General features: G+C 42.5%; 1 protein-coding gene across 1 annotated transcript; it reads left to right on the top strand.

Annotated features, from left to right (window-relative positions):
• Positions 1-2,749: 2,749 nt before the first annotated feature.
• On the top strand, positions 2,750-16,413 carry slc7a3a (solute carrier family 7 member 3a). The gene is made up of 12 exons (XM_004550313.4): positions 2,750-2,861; positions 9,407-10,037; positions 10,152-10,313; positions 10,818-11,001; positions 11,086-11,201; positions 11,403-11,625; positions 11,712-11,851; positions 12,161-12,263; positions 12,568-12,791; positions 13,261-13,427; positions 13,552-13,660; positions 13,763-16,413. Exons 2-12 carry the CDS (start codon positions 9,671-9,673, stop codon positions 13,912-13,914), a joined length of 1,947 nt encoding a protein of 648 aa, XP_004550370.1. The 5' UTR covers positions 2,750-2,861; positions 9,407-9,670; the 3' UTR covers positions 13,915-16,413.
• Positions 16,414-18,005: the final 1,592 nt, after the last annotated feature.

Here is an 18,005-nt window from a genome sequence, read left to right as displayed (position 1 = left end):
TTTAACTGTGGAGCCCAGTTTGTAGCCATGACGCTTGTTGTATTTGCTGAGACACCCAGTTGGGTTAGCCTGATAAAGTGGAAGTAAATTGAAAGAGCAACTCAAAGCACAATGGCTGGGTAAGGACAATAGGTGAGACGAGTGGCTACTATAGTGCCATCGGACAGCGAGAGCAATGGGTGCACAGGAAGAAACTGCAAGAGGTAGCTCTGTACATAGACTCTTTCCTGTTGTGTCCAGTATAACAAAAACAAACATTTACAGCAACAGGAGCCCCAAAGACACCTTTTCAGTTCATTTGGTTTGTGGCGGTGGTGCTATAAATGTCAACAGAAAATCATAACATAACCAAAAGTTTAAAACCTTACAGGTGGGCCCTTTTTTATTGCTAGTCCTTTATATCAAAGTTGTAGAGGAGCAATGCCAAAATGCTGCACTGACTAGATTCCTGAACATTTGACATTAACATTATATGTCCAAGTCAGAGATCAGGAAATATTTAAATAAAGACCCATTCCTGGAATATCTTTCCCATTATATACAACTGTAGTCAAAAGTTTACGTACACTTGTATGAAGTATGAATGTCATGGTAATTTGGGGCTCCATTTATTTTTTTGAATTGTTCTTTTTCCAGAGTGGAACGATTGTACAGTGGATCTATGAATGACTTTACAAAACAATAATTGAGGACACAAGTTTGAATTTATTTTGGATTTTCTCTGATTCACTTCAGATCAAATGTATACATACAGGCTCAGATATGTACATACACCTCTTCTAATGTTTGTTTAAATGTCCCTTAGCAAGTTGCACCTCGACCAGATGTTTTTGGGAGCCATCAACAAGCTTCTGACATAATTCCGGCTCGATGTTTGACAGGTTTTCTTTGCAACATTGGTTAATTTTAAGTTCATTTAAATCGGCTGTTTTTTTGGCACTGACTCGGCTTTTAAGCCACAGGGTGGAGGCTGAGGCTTTTGGGAAGGCCATTACAGAAGCTTAATATTAGCCTGTTTTATACATTCAAAAAAAACTGTCCTGTTGGAAGATCCAGTTGTGTCTAAGTTTCAAGCATCTAGCTGTTGATATGACATTAAGGAAAGAATTTGGAGGTTGTCCTCCTTCTTCATTATTCCATCCACTTTGCGCAGTGTACCAGTACCTCTGGCAGCAACACAGGCACATGATGCTACCACCAACGTTCTTCACAGTTTGTACAGTGTTCTTAGGTTTGAAAGCCTTACCTTTACTCCTCCAAACATACTTCTTTTCATTGTGAACAGCTCAATCTTTGTCTCATTTGACCATAAAACTTTTCTCCAGAGGACATTTGGCTTGTTCATGCGGTCAGACAGAAATTTCACTTGAAGTTGAAAATTCTAATTTTGGAATGAGTCTTCTTATTGGTCGGCACCCTCTCAGCCCCTGGTGTTACAAAATTCACTTCACTGTGAACAGTGATGCTGCTGTTCCAACAGTTTCCAGATAATGGCAGGCTTGAGCCTTGGTGGTTCTTGGGTTGTTTCTGAACATCCTAATCGATTTCCTCTCATCTGAGGGTGACTGTTTGGGTTTTCTTCCAGATCTTAACAAAGTGGTGACACATCCAAATATCTCACACTTAGATTTGTTTGAACTGATGATCCTTGAGTTGTTTAGAATCCACTGACAAAGTCTTTCCTCACCAATGAGAACAGGCTTTGCCATCGTCAAGTTAAAAGACAAAGTTCCTATTTTTAAAATTTGTATATTGTACAATCATTCCACTGTGAAAAAAGAACAATTAACAAGAAAACAAAACAAATTAAAAAAAAATACTTAAAAGCCCCAAGTTACCATGACATTCATGTCCAAGAAGAGGGTTAGGATGTAAACACGTGTCACAGCAGTGGAAATATTTTGCTTATGTGCCATTCCTAAGATCAGCATTATACTGTAAAGTCCGCCTGATGCAATACTGAGCTATCTTCTATGCTTTTTCAAAGCTACCACTGAGAAATTTTGTTCACTCTGCGAGGCATTTCTTTAATTCTGATGCCACTCGGTCTTCACGTTGCATCAGACGTCACAGATGATGCCACACAGACCAGCACTCATCCATGCAGCTACACACTGTGAAAAGCAGTGCACACACACACACACACGCTGCAAAGAGGCAGCGAACAGACTATCAGAGAAACATAATTTGATTATCTGAACACACACACTGCAAAGAGGCAGCGAACATTATCTGAATTTCATCAGGCCACATGTGAGATGACATTTTTTATTATTATTATTGCATAATTAAACCTAAATAAGTGTGTATCATAAGAGCAGCTCGAGCTAAAATTACTTTATTTGACACCATTGACCTTCAAGAATGTGCAGGTCACCAAGTGCACATACACATGAAAGAAATTGTTTATATTTCCCCCCTTTTTCTTTTAATCTGTGAAACAAAGCAGCAGCGGATATAGTGCACGGTCGGAGTCACAGCCTATACATAGCTTTCCACGAGGGGCGTCCAAATATGGGCATCGCTACTACAGCATGCGCTCATATACAGTCTCTCTGTTTATCCCGATATTTGGTCTGTAAAGCACTTGTAGGCGACATAAAGTATATAAAAGTATACAATATACATTAATATGTAAAGATTACTTCACTACTGTGTTTTCAGAAAGTACAGACATCTAACTTCCATTCATGAGTGGAAAGCTCCACCTTGTGATGACGTCACTGTACACATCCTCTCGCGACTGGTAAAAACCGCTCTAGCGAGCGGGTTGTTTCGTCATCTGCTCTGACACCAGCGCTCCTATCTGTCGTCTTTCTTCCTCTCTCCACTCACTTTAAAACCACCAGAAGACATTAAAGGTAACGATGTCGGCTTTTGTTTAACACAACAGAAACGCGTTTTTAATCTAAGATGTACTGTAGTGACATTTTCTATCTAAAATCGAGCTTGTACTTACGATATAGTAAACTGATGCAATCCTCCTCGTGTGTTGTCGGATGTAATTGGCGCAATGTTGAACAAGACCAGGACGACACTGTTCTTGAGCAGCTTTATTATGTTTTAAAGTCAAATATTTCAATGTGTTGTTTCTCTAACCGAGCGTGGAAAACGTGTCCCGGTTATTCACTGTACTTTCCGCTTTAATTTGTCATTTGAGCGGGGAGTCAGCTGTCTGCCCGAAACGTTACCCGGAAAACCGAGCAGAAACAAGAAACTTAATGTAAGGCGACCATTGTGGAAAATGTGTTTAATTGGTTTCCATCTTCTTTTCAGCACACTCGGACGCTTATCCGTGTTATTAATCGTGGTTTTCATTCATTGTTTTGGTCGTGGTGGGCTAGCACGCCCTGCTACTAGCGTGCTACAGAGACGTGGAATGACCGTAAATGGTGCTTTTAAAGACCCCCGTAGCGCCGAATTTTTGAGAATCGCATGCATTATTCTCAAACAACACTAATCTTTAAAAATAATAATAACAACTTGGCTAGTTCACGTGCATATTTAAACTGAGCGCACCCAACCAGAGCCACTGCAAGAACTCGATTTGTAAGATTTTTTTTGTAAAGCCTAATCTCTGAATACCAATGCAACATTTACTTTTATGTGCAAACGTTATCCAGAAGATTGTTAAATCCAAGCCTGAGCCCTAACGCCGCACTTAAAAAGATCACCAACGTTAAAACCACCGCCATTTCCCGCTTTCTTGCGTCAGGTATGAAATGTATTAAAGCCAATTGCTGCACTTCCTATATTGTTGAAAGCAACACTGGCACCACACGAGAGCTTCCCAGCCACGTAGATAGGTCAGTGGTGTTTCGGTCGCTTGACAGATGGGGTATTTTATCCATATGGACAGCTGAACAACGTCGGCACTGCTCGTGGGTAAAACAATTTTAAACTCGTGATTTTATTTATTTATTTTCTGGTAACCTCGTGCGCGAGTGGCAATGTCACCTCGGGAAGGTGTGCCATTTGTGTTGCATCAGCCAGTTGAAAGCCAAGCTTTAGCTGGAGTAACTAATGATCAACTGCATTAATTGTATTGGAGACAAGGGTGTAGACACGGATAAGAGTGTGTGTCGAGAGTATTCACACCTGCTTGACTGCGTTATTGTGGTTTCAAGGGGTCAGGTTGTATAACCTTGTACCAGAATGCCACGTTACTTTAGGGGCAAAAAAAAAATCAGGAGATCGCGGAAATTCGGTTTTGAAAAAACACAATAAAGTCGCCATTTTTTAGTATAATAATATAATAACAACTCATAACAACACATTATTTTTTTTATCCTGCTGCTAAACTAATTTCCCCTTGTGGGACAATAAAGAAATTGAGCTGTAAGATTTGTGTTACTATTCAATTCAATGTTGTTTTTTCAGAGGTATCCGTCCAGTTTCTGTGGGACGCTTCCTTCTGTTTGTTTTGTTCACGCCATTTGCATCAAACTAAATATTACTAATATCTCTCAGAGTCAACAAAACCCATCAGAGCTGTGATTTACAGCAGGGTGTACTCGATAAACTGCAGCAGTGTGAAGCTGTAATAGTCAGAGTGAATGATTTCGCTCATTATTGGTTGTTTGAATGAAATGCTCATAAATTGAAGTGAAGCACAAATTTTGTGTGCACGTGTGTGTCATTGCAGGAAGGGTGTGTGCTAGTCCACATCAAAGGGTCTTCGTGTGACATGTTCTGGGAACATTTTGATTATGGTTAAATAAAAACATTCAATAACAGGGGAAGGGGGGTGCAAATGCTGCCAAACTCAAGAAAGATTGCACGTCTGTCGTGCTACAATGCGGCACATTTCGGCGTGAGTGTGTGACAAATTGGTAGTTTTGTCCTGCTCTTGTCATATCTGATGATGTTAATGGTGTTGGCAGTGGTCGTGGGAAAGCGGGCAGGCTCTCGGTTTGTCACATTCCATTTCACAGCGAGTCCGGTTTTTGGCAAGAGGGGTGGTCTCCCCGCCAGGTGATCTGTGGGGTTGTTCAGTTCAGTCTCCATGGTTTCTTTCTTCACTCGGCCTTTTTGTTAACCCGCTGTGCACCTCATATCATCCTTATTGTCCCTGAGTCTAAATGTACTGTTCCTGTCTTCAAACAGCCGGGAAATAAAAACACTGTGTCGTGTTTGAGAGGATGTAGAGCAAGCCGCGATGCAGTGTACACTCCAAATAGATCCGACCCCACTTTGCAGGGAGCTGAACTTGGTGTTTGTTCAACTGCTGCACTCCACAGATTAACTGAAGTTGATATTTAAGGAGTGATGTGGATTATTTTGGCAATATTTTGCTATATAAATCCAGCAGTGGATTTCACAAACTAGTGAGCAGCATAGAGTGAAGACACAGCTTGACTCGGTATCACTATCAGCAGCAGTGGTTATTTGTCAACAGTGGCAGTCAAAACAAAGCCATGTGTTGCTCATGAGGATAGAATAAGGAGCAGCAACAGGTTGTAATGAGGTTAGCAGGTTTGTTACTACTTCAAATAATCCTCTTAGTCCTTGGAAGCACTTGCGCCAATGCTAAGTCAAGTAACAGGACTATTATCCCTGAAGCCTGTTGTAACCGGACCGTTGTTGGCCAGAGCTGCTGCTGGTCATAGTCCCCCAGTATAAAGAGCCTTTTAGTTTGGTCCTCAAAAAACAACAACCGTGCTCAAGCTTAGTTTTAAAAAAGCGATAACAAACACAGAAGTGATCTTGGCAACAAGATTCACGCATCATCTTTGGCTTTCCAGGGAAATGCTTGTGTTTTCACTTTAATAGCAGGACCATGGGGGGGGGGGGGGGAAGGGAGGAAAAAAACCCCTGCTGGTTATAACGTTAGTCTTTCATACAGGCGTGTGTGGGCTAGTGGAACATGCAGAGGGTACATTTGTGAGCCACACCTCCACGCAACCTGCCCCACTTGCACAAACGGGCACCCTCGTGAAAACCACAAGGGAAAGATTAGCAACAAGCTGACGTGACAGAGGTGGCATCCGGGGCTATGGTGGCTTGCTTTAATAAGACCACCCTTAATTATGCTCAAACAGTAAGAGCGCATGTGTATGTGTGTCCTAAAAAGAAAAAAAATCATTCCCTTTTGCACGGTTGCCATTGTCCCCACCGAAGGGTCCCGTGTAGCGTTGGGTGAACCCCCGAGGAGATCTAAGGCCGGTCGGGCACAGTAGTTTGGTAATAAATGTTTATTGACAGGACACCGAGCACCTTAGATCTCAGTTCCTGGTGTGCGAGTGGAAAATGCTGCTGGAATGTCACACCAAGTGGGGAGCGGGAGCATTTCCACCATGTACCAGTTTCCCATCAGTCTTCAGAGGGGAGAGTGTTTATTATGGCAGTCATCAGGTGCTCTCTGTGTTGTTTTTATTTCATTGTTTGACAGTGTTTTGAGTTTTTTCTCCCAACACTTAACTGTACCAGACAGGATATTCTCTTTTGAAATAGTAAGCCTAGAAATGCTTTGATAGTCCGTTTCTGTTGTTTTTGCAGTATTAATAGAATATTGTCATTGTGCTGAAACATCGTGGGAGCTGGGGAAAAGGAAAAAGACTAAAATTGGATCATAATGCCGCCACAGCTGAATGTACATTGCTTTCATTTTTATGAAATTGTACACCTGAAATAAGTTCTCAAGGCAGAAAGATAAAGAAGCACAAGCCTCAAAAGTCCACTGTACATGCCGTAGTTCTCGATTCTCTTTTTTTCTCGAGTCATATTTTTGATTTTTTTTCTTTTGAGCATCTGCAGTTTTTCAGAAGCTTCCCATTGATGTCTGGGTTTTGTTTTCTTTTTTTCTTTTCTTTTAGTTTCTAGTGGTCACGTTCTAAGCATGGATTCAATTTCACTCTGAGAACTTCACCCTAAGCAGTAGAGATTTTAATACATTCATGATGTGAGCAGGGGACCTTTTTCCTATTTTTATAAATGTATTTTATCCCTGAAGCTCATTGGACAGACGGTGGAGGACAAAAACACTTAAACAGCACTGCTCAAAATGGTACTGTGTGGCCCTCCGTCTTCAGTTTTTTACACACTTAATAGGCATTAAAGGGCATTTTTGATGTGGCCGTCCTCGCTGTGCCGCTGATTCAGTCCGATCTTTGCCGCTGGGTTAGGATTTCACATCTCCTCTTCCTCTTTACAGACTGATCTGTGAAGTAACTGAAAGGCCTGACATGGGAAAGAATCGGGTGTCGTTGCAGTAATAGCCTCAGACGCGTAGCTTTTAACGCTGCTCCGCCCTCAAAATCCTGACTTCAGCCCTTCTCTTGGAGAACCTGCAGATCAGTTGCACACCAAGAAAGAATGTTTCATTGATTGTTCTTTATTATTTATTCTTGATTATTGTTTGTCAAATCTTATAGTTTAAAGGTGCGGCCTGTGGGCCCAGTGTTGGACTTAAATTTGTCAAACCCTGCCCTAATGAGTTGTGTGAGCTTTTAATCACCAAGAAGCTCAATGTTTTTGTATTTTCTGTTCTTTTGGATAAGTAGATATGCCTCATGATGCAATATCCTTCACCTTGGTCCAGTATATTATTTTGTTGAAATGTTAATGATTAACCATACAAGTATAGTATTTTGTTGATAAGATAAAAGTTTACAGCGTTCTTATTGCTCTGAGCATGTTTTTGCCTCGTGGACCTGCATGTGCGTACAAGACTGTTTACTGTAAATAACAGAGAGTGAGTACATCTAACATGTAAAGTGCAGAAACCAGGTCCAAGGGGAAAAAAAAGGGTGTAAAAACAACACGACGACATGATGCATTGAGCCATTTTAGACAAGACAAATGTGTGATTGCTACTTCCTGCAAGTCACACTCTGTCGTTCTGTCGCACACCCTTCTCGATTTGCAAATCTCTGGTCTCCGTGTAGCTTTTCTGTGGACATCTGACAGCTTTAACCCCACAAAGTGACACTTTACTTCTGAAAAGCTTGCATGAGTTAGCAGCACGACAGTGAGTCCTGGCTGCTGGCGATCAGTTTTATTTTGTTTTTAATCTCAGCAAGAGCTGCAAGACTGACATTTAGCATTTTGTTAGTGCTGCGTAAAGCCAAAACCAGTCTAACCAGTTTTTAAGCACATGGATTTCTCTCTTCTGCTTTCCATTTGGAGTAAAAGACATCTTATTTAGATAATCAAATTACTACTAGTACTGCTGCTACTACTAATACAACTACTTTTACAAAGCAAGACTTCAGACTCAAACGGCAGTATGAGAACTCTGAATAATCTAAATAAGACTGAAGGTAGTCAAGCAACATTTTGTGGGAGTGTTCAGGGTGTTGCTTGTACACACAGTGTATGTACCGACCAAAAGGTTGTTGAACCGCAGGCCTCGACCATCACTCACTTTTTTGACATGTACACGTGTCAGTAACCCCAGATTTTTAGTTACATTCACTCAGTTATTGACGTCATTCCTGCTTCTGCCAATAAAAACGTGTCCAGTCCCCCTCAGACAAACAGAAAAACAGTGTCTGTTTAGGTTACATGTTGCATAAAGTGTCCTTGGCGTGTTATGAAGCTGCTTTTGTGTGTCAAAGAAACTAGTGTAATGGTTATCTTTCACCCTGTGAGATCTTGGCAAACCAACCCACAACTGGCACAAAATGTGTTGCTGCTGTCCTTCGGGGTGGTTCATTGTGTTATTTTTCTCAATCAGATCACTGATAATGCATGTAACAGTGAAAACAGTGTATTACATTCTGATTAGTGAAACGGCACTGTCACGAGGTTGTGTTGGAACCTATGTAGTTGTAGTCCTCCGTTTGACCAACCCCCATCACCACTGCACACACTTTCCCAGGCGTTTCCCCGTCTAGCTCTAGCTGCTAGTTGACTCCTGGTATTTTCTCGCAGTAAGGGAGTGGTGAGGAATAAGGTTAGGTGTTGTATCAAAAGAATTTATTATTTTTTGGGGTGTGCACCATGGAAGGTTTATTTGTCCAGGCAAACTTGAGATTTGATTAAAGCCTAACAGTATAACGCTCGGATTTCTTTTGTCTTCATGGTTCCTTTGCGTCCCACTGTGTCTCGTGATGTGTAACTGTGCTTTAAAAGGTGGTAGTATTCCAGTGCAGTTTGCAACATCTCCGGGGCTACCTCGGTTCACTTGAAACACACCTAAAAACCTGCCGAGACATTGCATATGATACAATTTATTTTTGTAGCCCAGCTGGGAGCGATTGTGTTGCAAGATTTGATATATTCTCCGCCAGTTTGAACACTTTCCTGGAAAAAAAAACAAAACAACTTTGCTACTTGGAAAAAGCGAGGTTTTCATAATCCCTCTGCAGCATGCCAAGCACAAGAAGCTGTAAGAAGCGTAAGCTCTGGCTCGTACTGAATAGCGCCCTGTTTTGAGCTCTTGTTTTCTTGTGTTTCCTCACAGGTAATCTGCTGCTGCTAAATTCTGTGACCACAGCCTTTGCTACTTCCTGATCTCTGTGTTGAAGCGACTGTGGCCTGGCTGATACGAACACAAAGGGAGCAATACTTGACGAGTAACTTACCCATCAATCTGTCCAAACTTCTCCCGTACCTGCCGGTCACACATGTTCTGTTTAAGCTGTGTCAATCACACACACACGCACTCACACTAGAAGGATTTAAAACGCATAGCCTGCTTCTGCGCCCACACACAGTCACAGCAAACATGGCCAGCCATCTGTCCACCTTTGGCAAAATCCTGCTGCGTCGCAGGAAACTAGACTTGTCAAGTGTAGAGACCCAGTTCGCCCGCTGCTTGTCCACCCTGGACCTCATTGCCTTGGGAGTGGGCTCCACGCTGGGTGCTGGTGTCTACGTCCTCGCCGGTGAGGTCGCGCGAGAGAAGGCGGGACCCGCCATCGTGCTCTGCTTCCTCATCGCCGCTCTGTCCTCCATGCTGGCCGGCCTGTGCTACGCCGAATTTGGCGCCCGTGTCCCTAAGACGGGCTCCGCATACCTGTACAGCTACGTGACAGTCGGAGAAATCTGGGCCTTCATAACAGGATGGAATCTCATCTTGTCTTATGTCATAGGTGAGCCTCAGTTTCACTAGACTGACATGTGCCGTAGAAATCCACACATTAGGAGTCATATCTTGTCACCATATTCTTAAATAATCTCTGGTATTTTTTTTTTCCTTCTTTTAGGTACAGCCAGTGTGGCCCGGGCTTGGAGTTCAACCTTTGACAACCTGGTGGAACAAAAGATCTCGGGCTTCTTTAAAGCCTCCATGGCAATGACGGTGCCAGGCAAGGTGCTGGCAGAGTACCCGGACCTGTTCGCCCTCATCCTGGTGCTGCTGCTCACTGGTGAGTCTGCTTATTCTTAGTGCTATGAGGGGATAACTTGCTCAATAATAAGGACATTTTTGGGATATAAAAAAACTTGAGCAGTCCAATAACGGGCTATCCGCCTTCATTTTAACTGCTTTAAACTCATGAAGCTGTTTGAGCATCAGACCCTTACTGTTAGTAGCATTTTAATGCATACAAGTGTGTTTGTTCTTCCAAAGATGACCCACTGAAACCTCCAATATCGAGTACTTTTCTCATTTAAAATTAGGCTGTCAGCTTGGTCGTTGCACACCGCGCTGAAGTAGCCGATTGCGATCATTGCATCCAAATCATTGCACAACAGACAACAGTTTTCACACTAACATCACAGCTAGTGTGGCCTGCCAGTAGCAGTGTTAGAATGAATTGGTGTCGCTGACTGATGGTTTGTTGGAAGTGAAGTATGAAAATGTCCACCCACGTAGCAGGATGTGTTGTTGAAGCTTCTCTCTCTTGTCTCCGTCTACTTCCTGCCCTCAGGACTTCTGGCCTTTGGTGTGAGTGAGTCGGCTCTCGTGAACAAAATCTTCACTGGGATCAATCTGGTGGTTTTGGGGTTCGTTATTATCTCCGGGTTCGTTAAAGGGGACACTAATAACTGGCACCTCACAGAGAACGACTACAGGGAATTCATAAACAGCACCAATGGCAGCAGGGAGCTGAAGTGAGTGTTTGATGGCTGATTTACTTCTCTGATCCAATCCTCTTTTATTGTTTAACTTCATGTTTCTCCTCATCTGCCTCCCAGGTTGAAGGAGCAATACGGCACTGGTGGGTTTGCCCCATTTGGACTTAGCGGAGTTTTGTCCGGTGCAGCCACGTGCTTCTATGCCTTTGTGGGCTTTGACTGCATTGCCACAACAAGTAAGTAGTTTTGATGGTTATGAAGAGTGTTGCGTTACATAAAACTTTTCCTTTGTAAGGCCAGGAACTCTGGTGTGTGGGGAAAACCCCGCCCTTGGATAGTACACGCTAACATAATCAGCTTTTGTCAAGACGTTCAAGGGTTATTTAGGCGCGCCAGTGGGATCCCGCTCATCTTTCTCTTGCTTTGTGTTCCCTCAGGCGAAGAGGCAAAGAACCCCATGCGCTCCATACCTATTGGCATCGTGGCCTCGCTGCTCATCTGCTTTTTCGCCTACTTCGGCGTGTCTGCCGCTCTCACCATGATGATGCCGTACTACCAGCTGAACACTCAGAGTCCTCTGCCCGAGGCCTTCAGCTTTGTCGGCTGGGGTCCTGCTCGATACATCGTGGCTGTCGGTTCTCTCTGTGCTCTGTCCACCAGGTGAGGAAGGCATAACCCAAAACATCTAACATGTTTATGTTCACATGACTGTAAAATGTTAATGCAAACTTCCAATCCTCCCCCAGCCTCTTGGGCTCCATGTTCCCTATGCCCCGTGTTATTTACGCCATGGCAGAGGACGGGCTGCTGTTCCGATTTCTGTCTAAGATGAGCGCTCGCACAAAGACCCCTGTCCTGGCTACCATTGTTTCTGGTATTATTGCAGGTAAGATAAAGATACAACTTTCAGAGACATTTATGTTTGGGCATATTTCTCTTCATGTTTTGGACACGCAGATTTGTTTGTTTTGTTTCTTTGTTTGCTGTATCAATGTACAGATACTGCTGGTATCAATCTCCTGTTACCAGTAGTATCTGTTGCTAGTTTTCCAAGTTCACAGAGCTTCCTGCTGCCTCAGCTCTGTCTAGCAGCCTATCTCACAGGCTGACATGTCAAGATCAATACTAGTTTTGCAAATACTGATATTTTTGGTGCTTGCAGCTGTCTAAGATCTGGTCTTACTTCTCCTTCCAGCTCTGATGGCCTTTCTGTTCGACCTGGCAGCTCTGGTGGACCTCATGTCCATTGGAACCCTTTTGGCGTACTCTTTAGTGGCCATCTGCGTCCTCATTCTCAGGTAAGCACCTTTATTCTCCACCATCAAATTCACACAGAGGCTTGTGAAGTGGTAATCATGTGTTAAATACTCTGTAGCAGCTGATGTACTAATGCCATTGGCAAGCACCCATAAGTTTAAAAGCACAGTTATATCATAATCCGTGTCGATCCAAAGAACAAGGGTGAAGGCAAGGAAGCTTTACTGGCTCTCACTTGGCTGTGGGCTCATTTTCATAGTAGCAATAAACAGGAAGCAATATATTTAAAGTAACAGAAGCAGTTGTGTGTGACGTCTATGTTAAGTCTCTCATTCATGTTTCTAGGTATCAGCCAGGTACCCTAAATTCACCCAGCCAGCTGGAGAAGCTTATGGAGGAATCGGAGAAGATGCCTGTGAGTGGAGGGGAGAGTGGCGATGAATATGACATGGAGATGGATCAGAGGCCACTAAAAGAGACCTTCAGCTTCAAGCTGCTCTTCTGCCCAAGTGGAAAGATCCCCACAGTCCTGTCTGGGAACATTGTCTACGCTACAACTGCTGTCATCTGTAAGTGTGTGAGCGAGAAGGCTAAAACAATAAAGTGTGATGAAATATATGCTTTCCTTTGGAGTTTTAGGGTGGTTTCACACCTGCTGTGTTCAGTCCATTAATGTGATCCAAACCTACTACCTAACAGAACGCCCCATAGCCACATATGCTTTGTATTCTCAATGCGGGAAGGTGCTACAGATATCTAAAAGTCTGTGCGGTCTAGCAGCTAGCTGTGAAATGAACATAAAGTTCTCCATGTTGTCTCATAGTCCGGAGCACGGACGCAATGAGCTGTCTGAACACTCACGTGGTTTGTAGTGATGCATTTTGGTTCGCTTGGAGTTTGCTGAGAATTCCTCTGTGTGAAAACAAACTAAATCGCATGGGAAAGCTACAAGCTTACAAACTCATCATCTGATTTAGATCAGAATAAACTAGGTGAAGTAACCGGTGTAAGTAACTTCATCTTCTGCTCTCCCTGCAGCGATTTTGATGACTGTCCTGTGCGTCATCCTGGCCAACTGTTTGCCGGAGCTGCTCGCTGGATATTTGGGTGTGGTGGTGCCGTGCGGTATTTTAGTTGTGCTCTGTGCCGTCTGCGTGATCATCATCTGGAGGCAGCCGGAGAGCAAAGAGGCGCTCACCTTCAAGGTAACTTTCCATTTTTTTGAAGCACAGGACGTTGTTGTTTCTGAGACTGACTGGACACCTTGGGCACATGTTGTTACGATGTTATCTGAGAAAGTGTCTTAAGTTTGGCCTCTGTCTCTTTAAGGTTCCTCTTCTTCCCTGGTTGCCCCTGTTCAGTGTTTTCGTCAACATCTACCTCATGATGCAGCTGGACTTGGGTACATGGTGCCGCTTCACCGTCTGGATGGCTTTGGGTACGTTCGAGCGCTACACATCCTGTCCTTCCTTCTGTTGCCTCACATTAATGTGCCCGTTTTATAACTTCCATCCGCCTCTTCTTCTTCTTCCCCCTTCAGGTTTTGCCATTTACTTCTTCTATGGCATTACAAACAGCAACGAAAGCGGCAACAAGCCACTCCCACGCAAATACGAGCTCCCCGTGGAGAACAATGCCCCAATTTACAAGGGTGCCCCCAACAGTGACGTGGAAGCAGGCAGCAGCCCTTGATGCAGACTGGCACAGACCTGGGGGAGCGTTGCAGAACTTCCACACTCATGTTTGGCCATGTGGTTACCGCCAAATGTTGCAGTGTAGGCGGCTTGGAACGCTGCCCTGGGTTTGAAGGAGGAGAGGCAAGAAAATGCGACACACATCTTACCTCTGATTTTTAGAGGCTGATTTAACTTGATGGTTAGACACGCGGAGCCACTTCTCACTACGTGCCCGTTCTAACCCATTTCTCCTTAGCCATAGCCCTCTGGAGACATTTCGCTGCCTATGAGAAAATGCTTCGAATGGACCCAACAAACATCTATGAGTTTATGTTTTCAGTTATCAGAAGCTGTAAACTGGAAGAATGTTACACTTCTCATGTTTGCTTCCTTTTCCGTTACTCCAACCCTCCCATCCGGCCACAAAGAACCACAGTGTAAATCACTATGACTTAAGCCAGTCAGTTTACAACTGTCAGCTACACTTCACGTTTTCTTTTCCTTTTTTTTCCCTTTTTAGAAAGAAAAAATAAGCAGAAGGTGCAGACGCATCTGTCCGTTAACCATCTTTCTGTAGAGTTCACCTTCCCTGCTTGTTTGCATCGGTGCATTTAGGTCAGCAGCACGCGACGGATGCCATCTTACTCACTGTGCAGCTTTAAGGAGTTTGTAAAGACACTACCGCCCTTGTTTGCTCCAACCCCAACTCCCAGAGACCCACCTTACAGCATGTGTACACGAAATCATTGTGGAATCGGTTAAATGCGCCCGTTTTATGTTATTTTAGAAATTTTGGGGGGGGGAGGGCGGTTGCATGTAGACTGCATTTTTGCACATTTTGAGGCCTTTGATTTGAACCTGGTAAATACAGGTTGTAAACAAAGAAAGTAAAGTCAAGATAACAAAGGAAAGCAGGAGTTGTGAGATTTTTGTTTTGTCTTTCCTTCTGTTTTCTGGTATTTAGAGGAGGATACCCCATCATCTATCTGTTTGGTTACAAATGTCTATTTTCCCACCCAAGAGCTTTTTCCAATGCCATGGAAAGCTCTCTATGAATTTTAAATGATCCGCGTAGACTTCCTGACAGAACTGCACCTGTGTGCCTCTTACCTTCGTCGTCCGATCCTGTGATGGACGGATACTGCGAGTATTTTGGTGTCTGGGAGCTGGGGTTGTTTTCTGATAAAGGACCCATATCCAATCACTACTATAACACATTTTTTTTATTTTTTATTTTGTCACCTTTCTTTTGCTTTCTACTTCCTTGTGAAAAATAAGTATTCTTGTTTCCTTTTTTTCACAAAGGTTCTTGTTTAGTTTCAATTGAAACTTGTTCTTGGCAGCTTTGTCTGTTGAGTACTCATCACATTTATTATTTTAAACTTTAATTTTACTGCATTTTTTTTCTTCCTTGGTATAAAATGTTAATATTTAAATGTTTCTAGTATTGTTTGCTTTCTCTTTTTTTTTCCCTTTTCATATAAACTTTAATCAGTCAGTCTGCTTTTTAGATGTTAACGTATTTTAATCATTACATGTACAGTTTAGAGTGCCGTTCCCTGGGGGCTTTGTTTTATTTTGTTTGGTTGGGTTTTTTTGTTTGTCTTTGTTGAAAAAATGTCGTCAATCGTCACATGATTTTAATTGTACTTGCTGACCAAATGATCTAGTTTTTGGGACCCGCGCGTTTTCCAGAAGCAAGGAGTGACCCCTTAAAGCTGGTCTATAAATTATTTTTCAAACCTATCTTTGCCCATGTCAATAGTCAGTAACTTATTGTCAAAAGTATTTGTTTGTTGTTGTTTTTTTTGGGGGGGGGGGGTCCTAGTAAAGTGCTTTACTGTAGAGTGTACAGTATTTGTTTAAAACTGTATCTTTATTTGTGTAATGCTGTAAATTATATGAATTGTTTCTCTAAAATATGACCAATTATAATTTGATACGGTGAGGGTTTGGAATGACACTTGAAGGCATTTTACGAACATTTGATGCTTGTGCTGCTGGAAGCCACATGGAGGGGAAAAAAATCCCTACTTTCTTCAGATAAGATGGTCCCAGCGGACGCTTTCCCATAAGACATGACAGAACTTGAAAATTAGTGGAGAGGGGAGTAGATTTGGATTTTTAGATGTTATTGAAGTATAAACTGGTGCCTGGAAAAATAAAAACCCATCTGTCAGCCTGTGGAAGGCGCTGCGGCTGCTAAGAGAGTCAGTACTTTCAGTGTAAACCCCGCTCTACATTTTAATGCTGCTTGCCGGAAATTCATTACCGGGAGTATTTTGTGACGCGGCCGTGCCTCGTGTCACTCTGTTCTTTACAGCCAGCTTCTGTGCCTTTCACAAAAGGAAAAACAATCATCCCCTCTCTCACTGCTGGATCATTAACAGCAGCAAAATATTTCTTTTATATCCTGTACATATCGCTGCCATGTATAAATGTAGCTGTATTTTCAGTGTTTGTTTGTTTTGTTTTTAAAAAAAATAAAAGTGATTGATGATCACACCTGATTTAACGTCTCTGTCTTGTGCACTTCTTGGTTTTCGTAGAAAGATGTCCGTGTGAGTTGGCTGTGTTGGAGGCAACTGAAGCACATTTTTGTTTTTTTCCATGAGTCATCGGTGACTCACGTAACTATGTCAACAATGCAGTCTTTATGAGTTATGCCAGGTGCCAACCCTTTTTAGGCAGTTTGACCAGCTTGGTAACTTTAGCCAATTAAATTCTTACTCTGTTAAATTCTCACTTTCGGCTCAAAAAGTTTAGACGGTTCGGTAAGAATTACCTCGTTGCATCATTAGATAATCACTGCAACCAAAAGAATTGACAATAAGACATTAACTGGACACTTTATTAGATACACCTCACTAGTATCAGGTTAGATCCCCTTTTACCTTCAGCACTGTCATAAGTATTCATGACATGGATTCAGCAGGTGGTGAGCACTGTTGTCTCACAGAAAGAAGGTCCTGGATTCAAATCCACCACCTCTCTGGGGTGTTTCTGTGAGGAGCTTCCTTGTTCTCACCGCACTTCAAAGACAATTTGCATTACCAAAACCAATTTGAGATGGTCTGAGCTTTGCTACGTGGTGCTTTGTAGCCATCAGACGCCAATAAATACTTACGCAGTATTGTTGCCTTGCAAACATCAGAGAAAACTGAAATATTAGGTATGATAATTCTGACAAGAAAAGCGAGGAATAAATGTAGAATAAATTCAAACTAGTTAGATACATCTAAAAATGAACACCAGGAAAAGATGCTTATAAAGGACAACAGTGAAATGAGACAGAAAAGGCTCATAAAAATATGTCTTTAAGAAGGATTTGTAAGAATGATGTATGACAGTGAGCTCATCACCTCAATAGTGAGATTGGGTTGGCTGTAGGTCAGGAAGTGGGCTCTGTATATGTGATACCCCGCTACTCCCGTCTGCATTTCAAAGTATGAACTCTAATCCATCTGTGTGAGTGTGTGTGTACGACGTGCTTGGGTATAGAAATGGGTGAACGAGGCTTGTAGTAAAAACTGGATAAGCTTTGAGTGCTCAGAGTAAAGAAGCAGTCCATGTACCTAAGAATGGTCACCCTTGGTTCTCAGTTAAGACTGTGGGATGGCCAGCAGAGCCTCAGCTGAGCTTATGACTCGAAATACACTTTAAGAGTCAACTATAAAATATTTAATTAAATTCTAAAATTAACATTAACAGATAACCAATGAAGAGAAGCTAAAATGGGAATTAATAACCATTAATTCTGTTTTATCCATATTTAGGTGCAGGAAGCTCTGTGCCATGCTGAATTTAATGTCTTGGATACAGTCATTCAGTGCACTGACTTTAAGATTTTTACTGTGGTTAAAAGAAATGTATGAGTGAAAATGCTGTGCTATGCCCGCGGATGACATATACCAAGCTTCTTCCCGCAGGCGATACGGTCTCTCAATCACACCACCACACAGTCCATTCTGGACATTGTTTTCACTTCATTACTTAAATCACGCTGCTGTTATTGTGTATATATTTATTTATATTTCTTCATACATTCTTATATAGTTCTATATTGTGTATTTTGTTGTACAGTTATTTTATTTTCAACTTTAATTT

This window comes from Maylandia zebra, linkage group LG10 (genome assembly GCF_041146795.1).
Source record: "Maylandia zebra isolate NMK-2024a linkage group LG10, Mzebra_GT3a, whole genome shotgun sequence".
Classification (NCBI taxonomy): Eukaryota; Metazoa; Chordata; class Actinopteri; order Cichliformes; family Cichlidae; genus Maylandia; species Maylandia zebra.
This window is presented reverse-complemented; position numbering and strand designations above follow the sequence as displayed.

Excerpts from the sequence above, each read along its gene's own strand:
- slc7a3a (XM_004550313.4), top strand. The coding sequence starts at position 9,671 with ATGGCCAGCCATCTGTCCACCTTTGGCAAAATCCTGCTGCGTCGCAGG. Across the intron at positions 11,202-11,402 it reads TGACTGCATTGCCACAACAA|GCGAAGAGGCAAAGAACCCC; the intron begins GTAAGTAGTTTT and ends GTGTTCCCTCAG. Across the intron at positions 12,264-12,567 it reads ATCTGCGTCCTCATTCTCAG|GTATCAGCCAGGTACCCTAA; the intron begins GTAAGCACCTTT and ends TCATGTTTCTAG.